The 22742-nt window shown below is 34.1% G+C and overlaps 1 protein-coding gene and 1 pseudogene across 1 annotated transcript; both read left to right on the top strand.

The window, feature by feature from the left end:
* The first annotated feature begins 5285 nt into the window (after window positions 1–5285).
* LOC107926877 (DNA replication licensing factor MCM7-like) lies at window positions 5286–20949 on the top strand (annotated as a pseudogene).
* Window positions 20224–22453, top strand: LOC107926868 (universal stress protein A-like protein). The gene is made up of 5 exons (XM_016857806.2): window positions 20224–20349; window positions 21409–21625; window positions 21697–21806; window positions 21889–22007; window positions 22149–22453. The coding sequence occupies exons 2-5, from the start codon at window positions 21442–21444 to the stop codon at window positions 22231–22233; spliced, it is 498 nt and encodes a 165-aa protein (XP_016713295.2). The 5' UTR covers window positions 20224–20349; window positions 21409–21441; the 3' UTR covers window positions 22234–22453.
* Window positions 22454–22742: the final 289 nt, after the last annotated feature.

Here is a 22742-nt window from a genome sequence, read left to right as displayed (position 1 = left end):
TTCAATAATATGTCAATTTCTTATTCAAGGGTACCCGTTAAGACACTTAATCAAGGAACACACTCTCGAGCTGCATATCGTATAACAGGATTACCAGTCTAGGCTAAATCCTTTATATAACATATGCTCAAAAGAGCTCAATTAGGATTACCAATTCAGGCTAAACCCTAATCATAACGTATACTTGAGATGTATTATATCAGGATTATCTGTCTGGGCTAAATCATATATATAATGAGGTCAATAGGATTACTCATCTGAGCTAAATCTATTAGCAACAAATGCAGGACGTCATCCATTTCGGGAAAGCACATATATTCATCAGAATTCAATATTCAATCGGGACTTAACCCTTTTTCACCATTTCAAGCATGTATTAAATTTTCCATTATAGCATTCAAGTAATACATTTTAATATAATTCACATTACATACAAACACAACATTCAATTAACATAATTACATGCTCGATTAAGTTACACAAACTTACCTCGACACTTGTTCGCGTATAAAGTTTATTAATCCGAAGCCTTTTCTTTTCCTCGATCTAACCTCGAATGTGAGTTGTCCGGATCTATATAAATAGATTTAATCATCAATTTCTCATATTCCATACTCATTTGGACTCAATTTACGTCCTAGGAAAAATTACCATTTTGCCCTTAACTTTTTCATAAATTCCAATTTCGTCCTTAGGTTCAGAAAATGAAACGTATGAAATTTACTCCCTATTCCAAGCCTAACCAAAATCCCATTACAAAATTTATAGCACATGTATTCATAAAAATTCAGAAGTTTTCATCAAATTTTACAACTTTTCCTTTTAGTCCCTAAATCATGTTTTCATCAAAAATTACTTTGTAAAAGTTGTTTATCTATCAACAATATTTCATTTTCTACAGTAAATTTCTAATTTTCAGCATATTCATCAATGACCCAAATTTCATACCTTGATAACTTTTCAAATTAATCCCCCAAATAGATAGATTAGACTATCTCGATTCCAAAAATATAAAAATTACTAAAAGCGGGACTTGATTTCATATCTCTTTAATCTTGGAAGGTTTTCTCCCTTTCTCCTAGGGTTTCCATAGAAATGTTGGGGAAGAAGACATGAAAATAAGATGATAATTTCTTTTTAATTTATTATCATCTTTTAGTTTTTGTTATTTCCAAATTAGTCCCTACTCTTTTCTAATTTTTCCATGGATGAGTCACCAAAAATCTACGTACTTTTCTTTAATGGTCTAATTACCATATAAGGACTTTTAGTTTTGAATTCCATATCTATTTAATCCTTCTAGCTACTAGAATTCAACTTTTGCATTTTATACGATTTAGTCATTCTCGTAATTAAACACTTAATCGATAAAATTTTCGTATCAAAATTTTCATACGACATGTATATCATAATAAAGACCATATAATAAAATAAAAATAAACTTTATTTTTGGATCGGATTTGTGGTCTCGAAGTCACTGTTTTAATTTTACCGAAATTGGGCTGTTACACGATACATGCTTTCAAATGCAAAACTAGAGAAAGAGTTTCGGGCTGAAGTCATATATTTGGCAAGCTATTTGATAAAGTGATCTCCACATCGAGTATTGAACAGTAAAGTTCCAAAGGAAATATGGTCAGGTAATCTATTTTTTCTATTATTTTAATATTAGATTAGTATTAGTTAGTAATCCCGACTCAATGATCTTTTCTTTCGTGATTAATTGCTGGCGTCAGTCCTAGTCCTACATTACATTTTGTCTCTGTGGATCTAGGAGAAAGGGAGCTCAGCAGGAAAAGGATTGTATCATGAGAGAAGTAAGGAGGTCAACCTTTTTCAAATACAGAATTTTCAGTTTCTGCTTATGCTAAAGTTAGCCAGGGAAAGTTCGATTGAAGGGTCGTAAAGTGCATCTAATTGGGATACTCTACCAGTACAAAAGGTTTCAAATTATGGTGTCTAGAAACCAACAAAACTATTATTAACAAAGATGTTACATTCAATGAATCTACCATGTTTGAATTAGAAAACGAGTTATTTACTTTTAAAGACACAAAAAATTAAAGTGTTTTGAGCAAGGTAGAGTTAAAATTCAAAACAGGGGGTAACGTTATGATGACATGAAAGACCTTATCATAACATCACAACGAATAAGATCATCATCCTGATGAGGAAGCAAGCAAGATCGTGACGATGCGGCGAAATTCTGATTCTTGCGAAATTGAAGTTGTCTCGAATCAATTTGGGACTTCATCCAACCCTTGAATACCCTCATCATCTCAGTTAACTAATTATAAGTTGGCTCATGACAGGCAAATGCGAGAAATTCAACCACCACAAAAATGCTGAGAAGGTAACCTAGTGTCATATGCTCTAATTTTTGTAGAGAGAAATGGTTCGACTGACCCTTCATTTTATTTCGAGGTAGTTGAGGCCTTCAATTTTAAAAAATGGCTTGTTTCCATAGAAGAATAGATGGAATCATTTCAAAAGAATGAAACTTTATAGCTAGTAAAATTACTCATCGATAAGAAAATAGTTGGTTGCAAACAAGTGTTTTAAAAAGAAGGAAGGTTCAGGTCCATACGAAACTAGGTACAAAGCAAGAATGGTTGCAAAGAGCTATAATTAAGTGGAGGGAGTTGATTTTCATGATGTTTTCTCTCCCGCTGTGAAACATACGTCCATTCGGGCGCTTTTGGCTATTATTGCATTAAACAATCTCGAGTTAGACCGATCAGATATAAAAACTACTTTTCTTCATGGTGATCTTGAAAAGGACATATACATGCACCAACTGAAAAGCTTTAGTAATGAGGGTAAGAAAGATCATGCTTACCTTATTAGAAAATCATTGTACAGTTTGAAGCAATCTCCTCAGCAGTGGTACAAAAAGTTCAGCTCTTTCATGTTAAGTTTTGGTTTTTCATAAATTAAGTATGATAGTTGTGTATATTTACAATATCTTGATGATGGTTCTTTCATATATTTGCTACTTTATGTTGATTATATGTTGATTGCGGCTAAGGATCCATCTAAAATTGAAAGACTTAAAACCATACTTAATTACAAGTTTAAGATGAATGATTTAAGTGTAGCAAATAAAATTTTGGGGATGGAAATTTCAAGGGATAGATGTTTTCGAGAAATCGTTATTATCGCAATAGAGGTACATCAAGAAGATCCTTGAGTAATTTGATATGCAAGACTCAAAACCTATAAGTACTCTCTTAGTTGTAGATTTTAAATTGTCAATTTTAAAATTTTCCAAAAACGAAGAAGAAGAGAGGTACATGTCAAAAGTACCTTACTCAAATGCAGTCGGAAGTTTAATGTATGCAATGGTATGCACTCATCATGATATTTCACATGTTGTTTGTGTTTTTAGTAGATACATGGCCAAACTAAGTAAGTTACACTGGTAGGTAATTATGTAGATATTTAGATATTTACGAGGTACTTCTAACATATGCTTAAAGTTCGGAAGAAGCTTAAAGGGCTTAGTTGGATATGTTGATTCAAATTATGCAGGAAATTTAGATTGAAAAAAGTCTCTCGCAGGTTACCTATTTGCTTTTGGAAATTGTGTCATTAGTTGGAAAGCTACACTTCAAGCTACAGTGGCTTTGTCGACTACTGAAGCAGAATACATAGCAATTACTGAAGCAGTAAAAAAAGTAATTTGGTTAAGGAGTCTGTTTATTGAACTGGTAAGTGAAAAAGGGGCAATTGTTGCATATTGTGATAGTTAAAGTGTCATACATCTCACCAAACATCAAATGCATCACGAGAGAATGTAGCACATAGATATTCGTTACCACTTTGTTTGAGAGGTGATCATTCAAGGGGATGTTCAAATTCTTAAAATTGGCACAAAACACAATCCAACTGACATGTTGACAAAGAGACTTTTAGTTTTAAAGTTCGAGCAATGCTCTTTTGTACTTTTCAAGGTTTAGTTTCTATTTCCATCTTTTGTACTTTTCATTATTTTTCCATTATAATAAAATTATCTTTGCCTGTGATTTTTTATCCTCTTTGGAGGGATATTTCCATGTAAAATTTATGTGTTCAATTTCTCAATTTCTTCCGCTATTTTTTACTTGTTGCTTAATCAGGTCGATCCCTACCAAGTGGTATCAGAGCTAGTTTAATTTTTCATAGATCAGCCCATTCAGAGATGGCGACAACAAGATTTAAAATTGAGAAGTTGAATGGTGTCATGAATTTCAATTTGTGGCAAGTTTAAATGATGGCAATTCTAGTTCAAACCGGCCTGAAAAAGCTTATTACCGGGTAAAAGCTTAAGAATTTAAATCAAACAGAATGGGAAGAGCTTGATGAAAAGGCCTTGTGGAAAATGTTAGAAACTCTTTATGCGACTAAGTTTTTGGCTAACCGTTTAGTGTTGAAACAATGTCTATTTACGTTTCGCATGAACGAAGATGAGCTTCTTAAATGTCAAATCAGTCAATTCATTAATTTTTTAAATGATTTAAAGAATGTTGAGATTCAGATTGATGATAAAGATCAAGTTATGCTATTGTTATGCTCTTTACCCCTTTCATACAAGTCTTTCAAGGAAACCCTGATTTATGACAGAGACAAACTCTCGTTTGAAGATGTGAATGGTCATTTGCTGAGTAGAGACAAACTTGACAATGAGTTTGGTTTGGATAGCAAGGCAGATAGGCATGCTTCCATTTTGGTAGATTAAAGAAGTGAAACAAAAGGTGTCGCTATTGTAAGAAGTTAGGTCACGTCAAAGCAGATTGTTATAAACTGCGAAATAAAAAGGATTGCTGAGAGTAATGAGGAAGATGTGGCTGGTGCTAATTTGGCTGACGAAAATGGTGATGATTTCCTATTAGTGTCAAAGAGCGAAAGCTCCGAGCTTACGTCTGAGTGGATCCTAGATTCGAGATGTTCTTTTCACATTTGTCCCAATAGAGAATGATTCTTCACATATAGTTCGGTTGAATATGGAGTTGTGTATATGAGAAATGATTCATCTAGTAAGGTAATTGGTATTAGTATTGTTAAAATTAGTATGCACGATAGGACGATTAGGACACTCTCAAATGTCAGGTATGGTACTTGATTTATGATAGAATCTCATCTCCTTGAGAATTTTAGACTTGAAAGGCTGTAGAATCAACATCAAGTCGAGCGACATTAAGGTATCTCGTGGATCTTTTGTTTTGTTAAAAGGTAAAATGACTGATGGTCCTTATATTCTGGAAGGTTCTACAGTGACCGGTGAAATCAGACCTCCCTCGTCCATTATGGAGTTGAAGTCAACTCGTTTGGAGTGGAGGAAACTTGGTCATAAGAGGGAAAATGTATGATCGTTTTGTTGAAGAGAGGTTCTCTTTTGGATGCAGGTTTTGAAAAGTTAGGGCAATGTGTTCGTAAAAATCAGACCCGGGTTAGTTTTGATTTGATAGTGTACAAGTCGAAGGTTAGAAGTCTTCCAGTGTCTAAGTATAGATTCGACTCAGTTAATTTCCTGCATAGTTTAAGATAGGCCCGAGGCGGGCTTTGGCAAAGATGATGTTATGGAAATATGAGTCAAAGAAGAGATTATAACTTATAACACAGTTAGAGAATTTTGTATTTACGATTTGAAGGTTCTTTATTTTCAGGTTTTTAGGGTTTAGTTTTTATCTCCGTTTTTTGTACTCTCGTTTTTTCCATTATAATAAAATTATCCTCTTTGGATGAGTTTTTCTACATTAAATTTGTCTGTTCAATTTATCAATTTCTTCTGATATTTTTTTCTTGTTGCTTAATCGGGTCGATCCTCAACAACTTCCTGTATTTATTTGTTTTACTTTATGACCCTTAATTTAGTTGATTTTTTTTGGCAGTATAAAGACTTGGAAAAGGAATTCCTGAGGTGGATTACTAAGAACACTCGAAGATACGTTGGGGTTCTCGCTAGTGCAATCGATGATCTTTTTCCAAAGCCCATCGAGGCCTTTCATGATGATGATCATGATATATTGATGACGCGGAGAGTTGATGATGGAAACAATAATGCAGATGGGTTTGATCCACGCAGAAGATGCCTCTTGAAATTAAAGGTTACTAGTAAGCTTCAAGAAAAAAGCCTTTTTCACTCTTGATGCACTTAACCTGCTCAAGTTCTCTCTTGAGAATTGTTTGTTAATTGCTGTTTATGTTGATATTTTAGTGTTTGTGGAGGTTTTTATTTAGAATTGTGAAATGAACATAGAATTGAGGCATTAGAAGGAGATTATGTGACTAATCTCTCTAGAATTTGAGCTTCATGGATTAATGTACTATTTGAAGTCATAATACTGCTAGCTTTATACACCATCTGAATACAGTTTATTGTTCTGTAGTCAGGTTTACAATTTTTAAATTTTTGGTGGATAAATTTGTTACAAGAGGTTTATTATGGTGCTGGTATAATTTGATCTTAAGACATTCTAATGAGGAATACTGTTTGGAAACTCTCTTACGCTATTTTTCTTGTTAAATCTACAGCAAAATCTACTCTGATTGTGATACATAAGCATAGGCTAATGCTCACTTATGTTTAATTCAGAGAAGTTCATATCAGAGCACCTTCGAAGGGGAGGCCATTTACCTTTAGGGAGGTTAAGGATTCATATATTGGCTAGCTTGTAAAAATATCTAGAATTATGACTTGTTGTTTAGATGTTAAGCCTCTGTGCAGGTAGCAGTGTACACATGTGAAGAGTGTGGCTACGAAATTTTCCAGGTAACTAATTCTTGTTAGATTTGTAGTCTAAGTGTTGAATATTTCTCTTTGGTTTGAGACAACCTTTTTTCCCCTCAATTTGATAGTTGAGTAGTCTTCAAAAAGGACAAATCAAGTATTCTAGATATAATTACCATAGTCATCTTTCTAATGATTTTTAGGGAATCTTAAAATGCCGATTTAGTCGCTTCTTCTTTATACTAATTTTATACTTTTTTCTTCCCATTATGATTCAAACAGGATGTAACTACTCGAGTATTCATGCCTTACTTGAGTTCCCATCAAAGCTTTGTTTTGTTAACAAGAAGAAGAGGAACCTTATCCTTCATGTAACACCCCCTAACCCTAATCCGTCACCAGAATAGGGTTACGAGGTATTACAGGAAAGTTCAGAACAAATACGGGCAATCACATAATTATTTAGCATACATATCGCAATTTAATTATAATGTCCCTTTAATGAGCCCTCGAGGCCCAAACCATATATAAATATACCTAAATCATATTCAATCATCAACCTAATAAACTAACCAATGTACATTCATAGATACTCTACCTGTATTATCTAAATCAATCTAATAGTATCCAATAACTAATTCTATATTCATACTTATTTGAACCAAAACATATCATTTGATAGCAATAATACATAACACATTAGTTCATATGTTTTTAAACATTATCATATTATAACATCATTTAAAACCATTTCTGAAAATGATATACACAAACAAGCTAAGTACATGCCATTTACCAAGAAGAAACGTAATTCACCACTTTGAGTTCGAGATTAGCTTTGGATGCTGATTCGACAATCTAACTTTAATCTAACCTGCGCACGGAAAACAAACCGTACGCTGAGTATAAACTCAGTGGTATTTCTATAATCCGAATATTTATTAAACAAGAATTTATATTATTTATTTATATAATCATACATAAACAAAATCATTCAACAAATAATCAATTTCATAAATGCATCATTCATAACACTTTCAATTCTCATATCATACTATTTCAATTTCATAAATGCTATTCAATAGTTTTTCTCAATAGGATACACCATTCAATTTCAAACAAATATCTATTTCATGAATCCATGATTCATGCAATTCCATGCATTTCAATTGCATATTTCATTTCATTTTCCATTCCAATCCATATTCAATATCATTCATTATCAACCAATTGGCCAAATCATTTGTTTACCCTTATTAACAAGACTCAGACTTTGACGGATACATGGATCCAACCAAACACAACAATATGACACCCAGTGCCTCATCGAATAGTTCGAAGCAATAAGGTGACACCCAGTGTCTCATCGGCCATGCCGAAGTAAGTTGGTACCCAGTACCTCATCGAATCTATCCAAAGTAATATAATGACACCCAGTGTCTCATCGACTCGAAGTCGAAGTAACCTTGAACACTTCCAATCCTATGGCATGCCAACTATATCCGACTTAGCCCGATACAATTAATAAGGTTTAATTTCAATTCACTTTTCAGTTTCCAATCAATACACATTTTAATTAATCACATAAATTCATAATTCAATACAATTCAATTCACTTTTCAATAAGAAATATTCAAATTCCACAATAATCACATATTCATATCTATTTCATCACATTCTCAATCAATCCATTTCAATTGTAAAACACAATACAAATAATTCTCACCTTAATTACTTACCATAATATTTAATCAAAAAACAACAATTAATAATTAATTTCACTTTTCAATTTCAACCAATATTTATTCCAATTCAAATATTCACATATGTACATGAAATCAAATCCATTCAATTCAATTCAATATCAAAAAATCAATATCAATACTCACCTCAATGCACTTACCATACATATTAAGTAATAATTCAACAATTAATTACTAAATTCGGATTATAAAAATACAAACCGTAATTTCTGAATCACTCCTCGTTGACTTTCTCTTTTCCTTTCTTAGTCGTTCATAAATTTACTCTTTATTTTTCATTCAACTGTCACTTAAAGCTAATTTCAATTCTCTAATTTCACCATGAACCCCTAATTTTGAATTTCTTTCAATTTAGTCCTTACTACATAAAACTTATGATTTAACTTACAATTCAATCATTTTCTCAATTCTAACTTAAAATTCTATCAATTCTAACCCAAATTCTTCAATTAATTCAACATAATCCACATCTAAAAATCAACTAACTTTCAAATTTTCCACTTATATCAAGTAGTATTTTATTCTAGGATTCCAAAAACAAAAAAAAATTACAAGAAAAGGGATTAAATTGACTTACCACTTGAACTTAAAACCTTTAAAAACCCTAATTTCCTTTTTTCTTTTCTTTCTTTCTTTTTCTCCTTTCTTTCCACTATTTTCGTTTTGCTATTCTGTTTCCTTTTTCATTATTTTGTTTCTTTATTTTAATTATAATAATATAATATTTTAATATTTTCTTAAATAATAAGTAATATATATGTATTACAAATGTATGTATATAAAATTTTACACATTTACATTATTATTACCATACAATTGTCATAATTTAATTTAATTTATTTACTTTAATTAATTAATATAATATAATAATATACTAATAAAATAATATTTACTTAAATTATAAGTAAATATACAATAATTACTAATATATGTATATTATTTATACACATGGAAATTATTTTTACCACACACATGTCAATTTATGGTTTAATTGTTTATTTAGTCCCTTGAATCTCTATTCTATAATTAAACTTTTACCCTGTATTCAATCTAGTTCTTATACCTAATTACTCCTAATTTAAACAAATTCATCTATCCAAAACCTAATTAACCACACAACTAACTTTGTAAATATTTTTAATAAATATTTACGAATCTGTTTTTCAAGAACAGAGACCCGAAAATACACTTTTCGATATCCGTGACTATCGGGTCAATACAATTCAACTTAGAGCATCCAAGTTTTTGAAGTTCCAAGAGGTTTTAGTTTAACATGATATATTAAGATAACAGTAAGAAGTCACTCTGCATTTTCTATAATGTATAAGAAAATTCTTTCTAGGCCAAGATCCAATAGTTGGCAGAGCATGTACCAAAAGGCCACATTCCACAGTCAATGACAGTGCATTTTAGGGGGGAAATGACTAGAAAGGTTGGCATTCATGTTAATTTTATTGTAGACGAAATATCTAAAAAGATTGCATGAAATTACTTTGTATAGGCATTATACCCATTTCCTTTTATCCTTTCCTTCATTGCAACAAGAAGTTGAATGGTCACGTCCTATTTATAATGAAATTTTAACTCTTTTTTGCTAACAATGTATTTACATTCTACCTCATTTATATTCAGGTGGCTCCAAGTGATGTTGAATAATCTGGGGTCTTTCTTCCTATTCCTTATACTGGATTTAGGGTAATGCGTGCTAGATTAGTTGTAGATACATACTTGGAAGTCATGTCTGTCACACATTTCAAGAAAAAATATGAAGTGTAAGCCACTTTCCTAACTTCATCAGTAAAAGGCACTTGTGGTTAAGCATCCATCTTTATACTTTCTAATGCTAGTCTGTGAACTAGCAAAGAAGGCATCAGATATTGGTTCTTGAATTTCAATTGACTGAAACAAATCATGAGCTAGACAATACAAGTGTGCCTGTTTTTATAATCAATTGTAAGCTCTACTTCAAGTATGAACTTAGGGGAGATGAGGAAGAGCAAATTGCAAAATTAGCCGAGGATGGCAATATATATAACAAGTTGGCACAATCATTGGCTTCTGAAATTTATGGACATGAAGATGTTAAAAAAACATTACTTCTTCTTCTGGTGGGAGCTCCTAATCAAAAGCTAAAGGATGGGATGAAGGTAATATGTCATTTTATGTTTTCTTGTAGTTTATTTGTTGGCGGGCATTTTCTTCTTTATCACTTTTCCATACTAGTAAGATTCTCTACAAGATTAGGCAAATATTTTTAATTGGAGAATGTGTTGAAAAAATAATGATTCAAAATGTTATTTACTGCTATAATTAGTATATGTTTTTATCTTTATCAGTTAGTGGGTATTAAGAAAATCTTATTCTGATTTGGTTGTTTAGTTGTTAGTTTTATCTGGCACCAAATCTGATCATGGGTTAGTGTTCCTAATTTTTAGCTTTTTTTAGTTACCACTAGCATTATATAAATCGGAAGAAGGATGCAAAAGCACTAATGCTTATCTAGCCAGCACTTGATTATGACATATTTTCTCGAATTTCAACAGCAGACGCCTTCAAACAAGCATGGGAGATTTTGAAGCAAGAATATTTGGGTGACAAGAAGGTAATAACTATAAAATTACAAACTCTTTGTCGTGATTTTGAGACTTTAATTATGAAAAATAAAGAATTAGTGCAAGAATTTTTATCTAGAGTCTCTGGGATTGTTAATCTAATACGATCTTATGGTGCAATTTTGAGTAATGAAATTGTTGTGAGCAAGGTGTTAAAAAGCTTAACATCAAAGTTTGATCATGTTGTTGTTGCCATTAAAGAAATGAAGGACTTGTACACTTATACTTTTGATGAATTGATGAGCTCTTTGATAGCCCATGAAGCTAGACTTAACAGGTCTTACGAAAATTCTGAGGAAAAAGCTTTTCAAGTGAAGGAAGAATCCTCTGAAGGCAGGTATGACTTTCATAGTAATGGCGGTGGCAGAGGTAGATGCTAGTATAGTAAACTTTACAAAAGCTCAATTTAGTGTAGATACTGTAGCAAAATAGAACACAAAGAAGCTGATTGTTTAGCCAAACAAATAGAAAAACAGAAGCAGGCTCATTTTACTGAAAATGTAGAAGTGGAAACCTCATTATTCATGGTCCATTCTCCAATTCAATATGACAACAATAGCAACAATGTATGGTTTTTAGACAGTGGTTGCTATAATCATATGTCTGGAAACAAATCATTATTCAAAGATATTGATGAATCACAGAAAAGTGAAGTCTGACTTGGAAACAACGAGCATACAAAAGTTGAAGGAAAAGGTTCAGTTTCCATTAAAACCATGCAAGGTGATGTCAAACTTCTTTTTAATGTGCAATTTGTGCCTAGTTTAGCTCATAAATTATTGAGCATTGGACAGATAATAACTATTGGGTATTCTATTGTGTTTGATGGTGATTCATGTGCTATTCGTGTTAAAAAATAAGGTCAGATCATAGAGACCGTCCATATGAGTCAAAATAGGATGTTTCCTCTTGATGCCTCAAATGTAGTGAATAAGGCCTTAATTTCTAGGAGGGATAATGAGGCTAATTTGTGGCATTTACATTATGGACATTTGCATCTGAATGGCTTGAAACTTCTTAAAAAAAGGAAATGGTTCTTGGCTTACCAAACATTGGTGAACTTCATTTTTATGAAGGGTGTGTTTATGGGAAGTAGAATAGGAAGTCATTTCCTATTGGAAAATCTTAGAGGGCATTTAATTGTCTTGAACTTGTGCATACTAACTTATGTGAACCTATGAAAACAGAGTCACTTGGTGGCAATCGCTATTTTTTATTGTTTACAGATGACTACAGCCGCATGACTTGGGTGTATTTTTTGAAATTCAAGTCTAAAACTTTTGAGAATTTCAAGAAATTTAAGGCGTTGGTGGAGAAGCAAAGTGAGAGAAGCATAAAAGCACTTTGAAGTGATTGTGGTGGTGAATTTTTATCTAATGATTTCAATGTTTTTTGTGATGTGAATGGGATTTGCAGGGAACTTACAGCACTATACACATTAGAACAGAATGGAGTTACGGAACAAAAAAATCGTACTGTTGTAGAAATCACTAGAAGCTTGTTGAAAGTGAAAAAACTTCCAGATCAGTTTTGGGAAGAAGCGGTTACAGTAGTAGTGTACCTTTTGAACATCTTGCAACAAGGGCTATTCTTAATCAAACACCTTCTGAAGCTTGGACAGGTAAGAAACCTTGGGTAAGCCACTTAAAAGTCTTTGGTTGTATAGCGTATGCTTTAGTTACTTCTTGATCTAAACTTGATGAAATATCTCAAAAATGCATTTTTATTGGCTATAGTTCTCAATCTAAAGCATATCATTTATATAGTCCTATAAGTGGCAAAGTGATAATCAGTAGGGATGTTGTATTTAATGAAGAGATGGATGTAAATCTAAATTGTGACAAGGGAGGTATGATGAATGAAATTCCAGCACCAGCAGATTTTGAAGTTGAACAACTTGCAAATTCAGTTCCTTCATCACTTGCAAATTCAACTTCTTCCTCTCCTAATGCTACTACAGGTTCTAGTTCTGATATAGCAACCTATGCTTCCAAAAGTAGTAGCGAAAGTGAAACACCACCAAAAAGGTTTAGGCCTCTTAGAGAAATTAATGTGTCATATAACTTCGCCTTGTTGGTCACTGACCCAACTTCTTTTGAAGAAGCTACAAAACAAACTAAATGGCAGATTGCTATGAAGGAGGAGATGCATGCCATTAAAAGAAATTTAACATGGGAGTTGGTTGATGTTCCCGAAGGCAAGAATGTTGTAGGACTAAAGTGGGTATTCTGAACAAAGTATAATGTAGATGGAAGCATCCAAAAGTATAAAGCTCGGCTTGTGGCAAAAGGTTACTTACAATAACAAGGTATTGATTTCGAAGAAACATATTCTCCTGTTGCTCGTTTTGAAACTGTAAGAGTTGTTATAGCATTGGCTGCTCAATTGCAATTATCTATGTATCAATTTGATGTAAAATCTACTTTTTTGAATGGTGATCTTGTGGAGGAGGTTTATGTGTCACAACCACTAGGTTTTGTAGTCTGTGGAGATGAAAATAAAGTTTACAGATTAAAAAAACTCTTTACGGGATGAAGCAAGCTCCACGTGCCTGGTACAACAAGATTGATTCATTCTTTCAGAACAATGGGTTCACTAGAAGCGAAAATGAGCCAACTCTTTATTTGAAGAAAAGAGGTAATGGAGATTTTTGGTGGTCTGTCTTTATGTTGATGATATGATTTATCTGGGTTCCTCAAAGTTGTTAATTGATGATTTTAAGTCATGTATGCTGAAAAAATTTGAGATGATAGGTTTGGCCATGTAGCAATATTTTTTGGGACTTCAAGTTATGCAGGGTGATGATGGAATTTTTGTATGCCAAAAGAAATATGCTACGAATCTTTTAAAGAAGTTTGGCATGGTGGATTGTGAGGTGACATCCATACCAATGAACATCAATGAAAAGTTTCAGCATGAAGATGGGACTAACAAAGTTAATTCAACATTGTTCAGAAGCTTAACTGGTGGTTTGAATTATCTTACACACACCAGGCCGGATATTGCTTCTTATGTTAGTGTAGTGTCCAGATTTAAGCAAAGTCCGACAAAATAGCACTTTGGAGCAACAAAAAGAATCCTTCGTTATGTTGCAGGAACTATGAATTTTGGTATTTGGTACTGCAAATTATCAAATTTCAAATTAATTGGTTTCACTGACAGTGATTGGGCAGGTTGTTTAGATGATCGAAAAAACACTTCTGGCAATGTTTTTGGCTTTGGTTCAAGAGCAGTAACATGGAGTTCAAAGAAGCAAGAAACAATAGCTTTATCATCATCTGAAGCAGAATATGCAGCAGTAACAGTAACGGCACAACAATCTTTATGGCTTAGAAAACTTCTTAGTGATTTTAGTCTTGAGCAAAAAGAAGCAACTGAAATCTTTTGTGACAATCGATCGAAAAATGCAATGACAAAGAATCCCACTTTTCATGGAAGGACTAAGCACATTGATGTGCATCATCATTTATTTGGAAGCTTGTAGGTGATCAACAAATAGTACTGAAATTTTGCAGCACAAATGAACAAATGACTGATGTATTTACAAAATCTCTTACTCAGGCCAATCATCATTTTTTTTCAGATCACAACTTGGAGTATGTGATTTTGAATGAAGGGAGAAGTGTTGAAAAAATAATAATTTAAAATGTTATTGACTGCTATAATTTGTATATGTTTTTATCTTTATCAGTTAGTGCTTATTCTGATTTGGTTGTTTAGTTGCTAAATTTATCTGGCACCAAATCTGATCATGGGTTATTGTTCCTAATTTTTAGTTTTTTTAGTGGTATAAACGATGTAATTTGTTCTTTTTCATTGAGAAGTAAACAGTGCATTTTCAATTCTGTCATTTACACTTCCCTGAGCATTCTTTCATGGTTGTTTTATTAGAATGAGCTATGCTTATGAACAATGTGACGTTATTCCCATTACTTTCCCCGCCTAAAGAATCTCCTTGGTTCTTTGTTTACTACATTTAATTTACCTTCTGTTTACTTCCGTTATATATTTTTTTATTCGACAGAGCAATAGCATTTTAATGAACTACGGTTTCATTGCAGATCAGAGGGGATTTACATATTTGTTTGATGGGTGATCTTGGTGTTGCCCAGAGTCAGCTTCTCAAGCACATTATAAATGTAGAACCCAGGGGAGTCTATACCACTGCCAGAGGAAGCAATAGAGTTGGTTTAACTGCAGCTGTGCAGAAAGATCCTGTCACAAATGAGATGGTCCTGGAAGGGGGAGCCTTGGTGAGATCTTTTTTTCCTTTGTACTATATACATCATGCCAACCTTCCTTTTGTATTTAAGTCAACATGTTTTATGAATATGAGATTGCGTAGAACATAGTAACTGAAATGTTTATAGTGAGAATCATATACATCATGCCAACCTTCCTTCTGTATCACTCATGTAGTAGATTATGCTTGTTTTGTTAACAGTTTTAAGTTTGAGTGGATAATGATTTATTTAGCACCTATCTCATATATGATCCTGGTTGTTATTTCCAAGGTTTTATGGTTTAATAGGCAACTTGACCTATCCCGGTGTTAGCAGATAAGGGCATATGTGCTATTGATGAGTTTGACAAAATGGATGAATCTGATCGTACAGCAATACATGAAGTTATGGAGTAGACTGTCAGTATTGCGAAGGCAAAGATCACCACGTCTCTGAATGCAAGAACTGCAATTCTTGCTGCTGCTAGTCCAGCCTGGTAAGAATGTTCCAGGTCACTCAAAAAATTGTTTCCATGTTACGAATCTTAAATTTTTTTGGCAACTTCCTTTCATGAATTTGAAAGAGTCATGAGTGGGGGAAGAAAAGGAAGTAAATTCCTTCTTTCTGGGAGTATTTGTTCTATATGAAAAATCAGACTTATTAACTTGAGTTATATGACTTGTTTTGAAGGGGAAGATATGACCTACGCAGAACCCCAACAGAAAACATCAATCTCCCTCCAGCCCTACTGTCAAGATTTAATCTTCTCTGGTTGACCCTAGATCGAGCAGATATGGATACTGACCTTGAAATGGCAAGGCATGTTGTTTATGTGCACCAGAATCGAGAATCTCCAGCTCTAGGGTTCAGTCCACTTGAACCATCTGTTCTTCGGTAAGCACATTATTGCTTTTACATGGCAAACTTGTCTGGATTGTTAACTCTCTTCCCACCTGATAAAGTAAAACTTCACGTGAGCAGGTCATTTTTCTGACATAAGTTTTCATTAAGAACTTGATAAAATTGGGCGGCAAAGTCATGTGAGCCAATAAAAGCTGTGAAATTGTCTGCGTATTTCTCTCTGAATTTGAAAAGCCGATCAATTTTGTTAGTTGACAGCATTACATCTATTGATATCTTAAATTTATTGATTTTGTTTAAAAATTCCACAGCTATGTCAGGAACTTCATAGGGGCCTTTATTTCTGTAGATATTGTTTATCTGGATTTTGTTTTTGGTTTTGGTTTGTAATGCATATATTTCAGCTGCAAGAAGATTATCCCTTTATGTTCCAAAGGAGCTGGAAGAGTATATTGCTACAGCATATTCTAGTATTCGGCAAGAAGAAGCTAAATCAAATTCCCCAGACTCATATACTACTGTCAGGACTCTACTCAGCATTCTTTAGATATCAACAGTAAGTTCGGATGTTCTTTAATTCTTTTTAATATATTTGATATACCTTCCTATTCCTTGGTCTGCTTAAATGGGGTGGGGCGGTGAATTTTCTTTGAGTTGGGCAAAGAGAAGGGTTGAAAGCATGTGGGATATCTGGATCTAAAATGTAGGTGCCACACGATGATCTCAGAAATACTTTTTACAATGATTTTTTCTCATAATGAAATTGTCTTTTGGGTTGACAATTAGTTCTTGTACTAAACATCTGCTCTATGTGGAGCAGTTTTCTCTTATTTGAAATGCAAATTGTCATGAAATTGATATAACTTTCTCACAGGCACTGGCAAGGCTTCGTTTCTCTGAAACTGTGGCCCAGAGTGATGTGGATGAGGCTCTTAGGTTAATGCAAATGTCCAAATTCTCTTTGTATGCTGATGATCGTCAGAAATCTGGTCTGGATGCTATATTAGATATATATTCAATCTTACGAGATGAAGCTTCAAGGGCTAACAAGATGGACGTGAGCTATGCGTATGCACTGAATTGGATTTATAGAAAGGTTTGTTCTCTATTCAAGTTGCACTTGAGTTTTTGTTGCTTATTATTTAAGAAAGTGAAACATTATCCAACAGTCAAAGCCAGTCAACTTCTAAAGCAAAGACAATATTATACCATGGAGTACTTTAGCATGGTGTCTTGAGGTCACTGTTTTGGCTTTTTATCCGTAGAAACAAATGTTGCAACACTAATATTCTAGGATTTCTTTTAGGATTTCTTTAGAACTAGGATTTGATTGGTATAAGTTTCATCTTAACAGGTGGCTACAAGCAGGACACAGTTAACTTGTGAGCCTATAACCCTGATTGCAGTTTTTGGTAATAATTGATGGGGTTGTATAGAGTATCTCACGCACTATGATGCCCGTACTAGAGATTCAACCAACCACTAATAGTAATGAGTTGATCTGATTCATCTGTTTTAGCACCTATAACTGTAAATATTTTGTTGATTAAACTTAAATATGATTTTAATGATTTTAATTTAGAAGTATTATTTTTAGGAGAATGAAAGGTCAAGAGTCATTGGTTTATGGCTTTTATTAGATTTTAATATTTTTATTTTTTTTAAAGGACAATAGCCTATAAATAGTTTGTAAGCATTTGATATAATTTAGAGAGAAAAAGCAAGAAAATTCAGAAGTTAAAGAAAAAAGTTTTTTTTTTCTATCTTGAGCAATTTGTCAATTTGGTATCCGAGCCATGGAGAGTGTGCCCAGTAATGTGCCACTGCCTCGACTAACGAAGGCTAACTACGGAATTAGAGCATCCAAATGAAAGCTCTCCTCGGGTCTCAAGATGGTTAGGAGATGGTCCAAGAAGGTTTTGTAGAACCGACAACTATCGCGAGATATACAATGGCTCAAAACAAGGCATTGAAAGAGATGCGATTGAAAGATAAGGCGGTATTGTACATGTTGTTCTGAGCTGTTGACAAGTCGGGTTTTGAGAAGATTGCGAGAGCGACAACTTCAAAAGAAGCATGAGACATTTTGGCGAAGGTGTACAAATGAGCTGACCGGGTTAAACAAGTCCGCCTTAAACTCTTCGCGGTGAGTTGGAAAGCATGAAGATAAAGGAATCGGAAGGTGTCTCCGACTATATTACACGTGTTCAAACCGTAGTGAACCAACTCAACCAAAACGGAGAAACATTAACCGACACACGAGTTGTTGAAAAGATTTTAAGGTCGTTAACTGACAGTTTTGAGAATGTCGTATGTGTCATAGAAGAGTCAAAGGATCTAGCAACACTTACAATCGACGAGCTCGTTGGTTCTCTCGAGGCACATGAACAACGTAAGAAGAAGAAGAAAGAGGAGACACTCGAGCAACCACTTCAAACTAAGGCTTCAATCAAATACGAAAAGGTTTTCTATTCTCAAAACTTTTGAGGTAGATGGCGTGGCCGTGGAGGTCGAGGAAATGGTCGCGGTGGAAGAGGCCGTGGTCAAGAAGGGCATTATAAGGAGAAGGAGCAATCAAACTAACAAAATTGGCGTGGAAGAGGACGCGGTCGTGGAAGAGGCGGTTGGTTGAAGTATTCCAACATCGAGTGTTACAAGTGTGGCAAATATGGTCACTATTCGAAAGATTGCAACTCTGATAAGTGTTACAATTGTGGTAAGACGGGGCATTTTGCGAAAGGATGTCGTGACGTGAAAAAGGTGGAAGAAACAACCAACCTAACCAAGGAAGATGATGAGGCAAAAGAAGGTTTTCTCTTGATAGCACACAACGAAGTCAACACCAATAACAACATGGTGTGGTACCTTGACACGGGTGCAAGCAACCATATGTGTCGTTTGGAGATGTGTCAAAAGTTGAGGTAAAAGGCCAAGGTACCATTTGTTATTTACAAAAAGATGGGTTAGTTGGGTCTATCCAAGATGTTTATTATGTACCAGACCTCAAGAGCAACATTTTGAGTATGGGGCAACTCATGAAAAAGGGTTATGCGGTACTTATGAGAGACCGGGTGTTACACTTGAAAGATGAGCAAGGGCATTTGGTCGCTCGAGTTGAAATGGGGAGAAATCGCATGTACAAGTTGAATTTGAGAAGCGTTCGAGGAAAATGTTTGCAAGTCGACATAAAAGATAAGGTGTCGCTGTGGCATCTCCGTTTTGGTCACCTACATTATGGTGGTCTAAACGAGTTGGCGAAGAAGAACATGGTGCACGGGCTACCGGACATGGACTACGAGAAATTTTTTTTATGAAGAATGTGTGCTCGGAAAGCATGCGAGAACTTCGTTTAAAAGAAGGTAGAATATCGGGCTAAACAACCTCTCGAATTGATTCATGCCGACATATGTGGACCAATAACCCCCAAATCTTTTAGCGGTAAAAGGTATTTCATTTCCTTTATCGATGATATCTTACGAAAAACTTGGGTTTATTTTTTGAAAGAAAAATCTGAGGCGTTCGAGGTGTTTAAAAAGTTCAAAGTGATGGTAGAAAAGGCAACCGGTAGACACATCAAATCTGTACGATCCAATAGAGGTGGCGAGTATGGTTCGACGGCTTTCATGGAGTATTGTGAGGAAAAAGGCATAAGACGATTCCTAACCGCACCGTACTCTCCCCTACAAAACGGTGTGGCAGAGAGGAAGAACCGGACTATTCTCGATATGGTTCGGTCAATGCTCAAGAGCAAGAAGATATAAATAGTTTGTAAGCATTTGATATAATTTAGAGAGAAAAAGCAAGAAAATTCAGAAGTTAAAGGAAAAAAAGTTTTTTTTTCTATCTTGAGCAATTTGTCATATATTACTTGTTGGTCTTAGAAAGCTAATCCCAAATGCTGTTTATTTGTACTGCTTATAGTTGTTTGAGTTATGCTCTGACATGTTAATACGCCTTTCATAATCAAAGATTATACGAAGTTTCTTACTGCTTAAAAATTCTTGTTTTGTAGAGGGATATAGTGAAGCTCAGTTGAAAGAATGTTTAGAGGAATACGCCGCCTTAAATGTATGGCAGATACATGCTCACACCTTTGATATTCGATTCATCGATGCCTGAAAGTTCCTCCGAACACACAACATTCAACCGCTACATCCGTCAGCGCACCTAAAACCAAAAAGGTAAAAATGAGTGGCAAATCTCATAATCACATCCCTTTCTTAACTTGGATTTTCTTAAAAGTGTCGGGGGTGTTTAGCCGGTTTGTGCTAGGAAATCACTTCCCTTTCTAGTTTCTGTGGTCTCACAAAAAATGAAGTAGCACTCGCGACTATGTTTAGGTCACGTCTAAAAGAAGAAAAATCTTCAAGAGTTTTGATATTTAGGCCTTAGTTTTTGAATCTCATACACAGATATTTAATTGATTTTTAAAGTCGGCTTTTCTTGACTTTTTTCTCAACTTGCACACCTAATAGTAACTGATTTAGTTTTTGACCATAAAAGTACAAAAAAGACACCTATCTTTCTTCCAGCCAATCACGACCTTAGACTGAATTGGGATTTAAATATTCTTTGTATATCACATCCTTAACGAGGTCATGAAAAGTATTATCTTGTATCGGTTTATGGTTATATAATGCCACTAAATAAGACATTTATTTCGAGTTGAGATGAACACTTTTGGCAAATGGGTTCAATGTTAGGTTCTTTTCATAATGTATTATTATATAGTCAAATGTAATTTCATTATTCATTATTTATAATGTATTATTGTTATTTTATTGATTATTCAAATATAAATTCATATAGTAATGATGGAAAAAAAACCCAGTTAATTGCGGATGCTGGTATTGATTTGGCAATAGCTAGTTGATTCTATATTCAGTCAAAATTACAGATCTTCATCCCCACTTGACTGTTAGTAACATTACATACGTCATTTTTTTAATATTTTATTTCTGATCTTAATTATCCAGTCTGACATAATAAAAAGAAAAATAAATTATCCAGATCAAAACACAAAATATCCATACATTCCCCCACAATACGACGGCTTTCGCTTAAAAAACCAGGACCAAAGTAACAAAAATATAACACAACACCATGGAACTCAAAAAAACAGGTTAGGTTACTAGAAAAACCACGGCAACTACTGCCCTTAAATGTTTTGAGCTTCCCCCTTCGCTTTCTTATCTACACGTTTAAGGCCTATAATATCTCAGACCCTCCTTATATTACAGTGTTAAAAATCAAACAAAACACAACCCATAGCAATGGAAGCAGTGAACCTCAAGAAAAAGCAGTGCAAAATTGTCGTGGCAGTAGATGAGAGTGCTGAGAGCATGTATGCACTTTCATGGTGCCTTTCTAATTTGATGTCTCAAGCCACAATCAATACCATTGTTCTTCTTTATGTCAAGCCTCCGCCTCCTGTCTACTCTTCCTTGGATGTTGCAGGTTAGCTATGGTTATTTTCTTTATTTTCAAAAACACAATTGGTACTCATATATCAGTATGTATGGTTTCAGGGTATATATTTTCCGGCGATGTGATCCGAGCCTTGGAGGCCTATGGCAATGACCTGGTGAATTCAGTGATGGGTCGAGCTGAAGATATATGTGGCAAATTTAGCAGCAATGTAAGATTTTTGTTTGTTTAATTATAAAGTTAAATAAACGAATATGATAAAGATTTTGAAGGCTCGTTTTATGTCTAAGTAGATAAAAGTGGACCGACTTGTTGGAAGTGGAGATGCAAGGGACGTTATATGTAATATAGTGGATAAAATCAAAGCAGATACGTTGGTGATGGGAAGCCATGGTTACGGTTTCTTCAAAAGGTATGAAAGTATCTTTAATTTGTAACAATTTCCAAACTTGGCTTATGAAATTTATTTGCAGGCAAAGGTAACTTGAAAGAAGATGGATTCCCACCCCTCCCCCCCTTTTTTTTAATAATAATAATAACTGATGTATTGTAGGGCGATATTAGGAAGCGTGAGTGATCATTGTGCCAAACATGTTAAATGTCCAGTGGTGATCGTGAAACATCCAGAGAAGATATAAAGCTTATTCTTCATTGTCGGAGATATGGCTTCTACTACCATGTACACCAATATAGTGCTTTGTTAATTCAAAGTTCCTGATGGTTAATGAGGATCCTATGATTTTTCTTATCTCAAAGTATGTGTTCCTCAAAGGAAGAGATGGGGTTTATCAGTTCATGTATATATGTTCACCAAAAAATAGACTTCTTGAAATAATTAAAAATAGCTGTTGGTGTTGAGAGTAGAGAGAAAACAAGTTTGAACTGAAAACTTGTGCAGCAAGGCTCGATACTTGCTGAAGAAACAAAACAGAAATCAAAAGAGGAATTGAAAAACAAAGAATGTGGAGAGTATTTTGAATGAATAATTTCAATGAATTTTCATTAACTTGAACAATGGCATAATGCCAATACAAATATCAAAACATTTTCTGATCAAGGTAAGGCTAACATCACCTAAACACTACCTAACTCCACTAATTACATTGAAAATGAAAGACTATGCTTGCACATTTGGAAAAGCTATTTT

This window comes from Gossypium hirsutum, chromosome A08, assembly GCF_007990345.1.
Source record: "Gossypium hirsutum isolate 1008001.06 chromosome A08, Gossypium_hirsutum_v2.1, whole genome shotgun sequence".
In the NCBI taxonomy this organism is placed as follows: Eukaryota; Viridiplantae; Streptophyta; class Magnoliopsida; order Malvales; family Malvaceae; genus Gossypium; species Gossypium hirsutum.
The sequence above is the reverse complement of the archived record's forward strand: the minus strand, read 5'-3'. Positions and strand labels throughout refer to the sequence as shown.

Bases quoted from the DNA above. Each gene is read 5' to 3' on its own strand.
- LOC107926868 (XM_016857806.2), top strand. From the start codon at position 21,442: ATGGAAGCAGTGAACCTCAAGAAAAAGCAGTGCAAAATTGTCGTGGCA. The intron at 21,626-21,696 runs GTTAGCTATGGT...GTATGGTTTCAG, and splicing joins CTCTTCCTTGGATGTTGCAG to GGTATATATTTTCCGGCGAT. The intron at 21,807-21,888 runs GTAAGATTTTTG...ATGTCTAAGTAG, and splicing joins GTGGCAAATTTAGCAGCAAT to ATAAAAGTGGACCGACTTGT.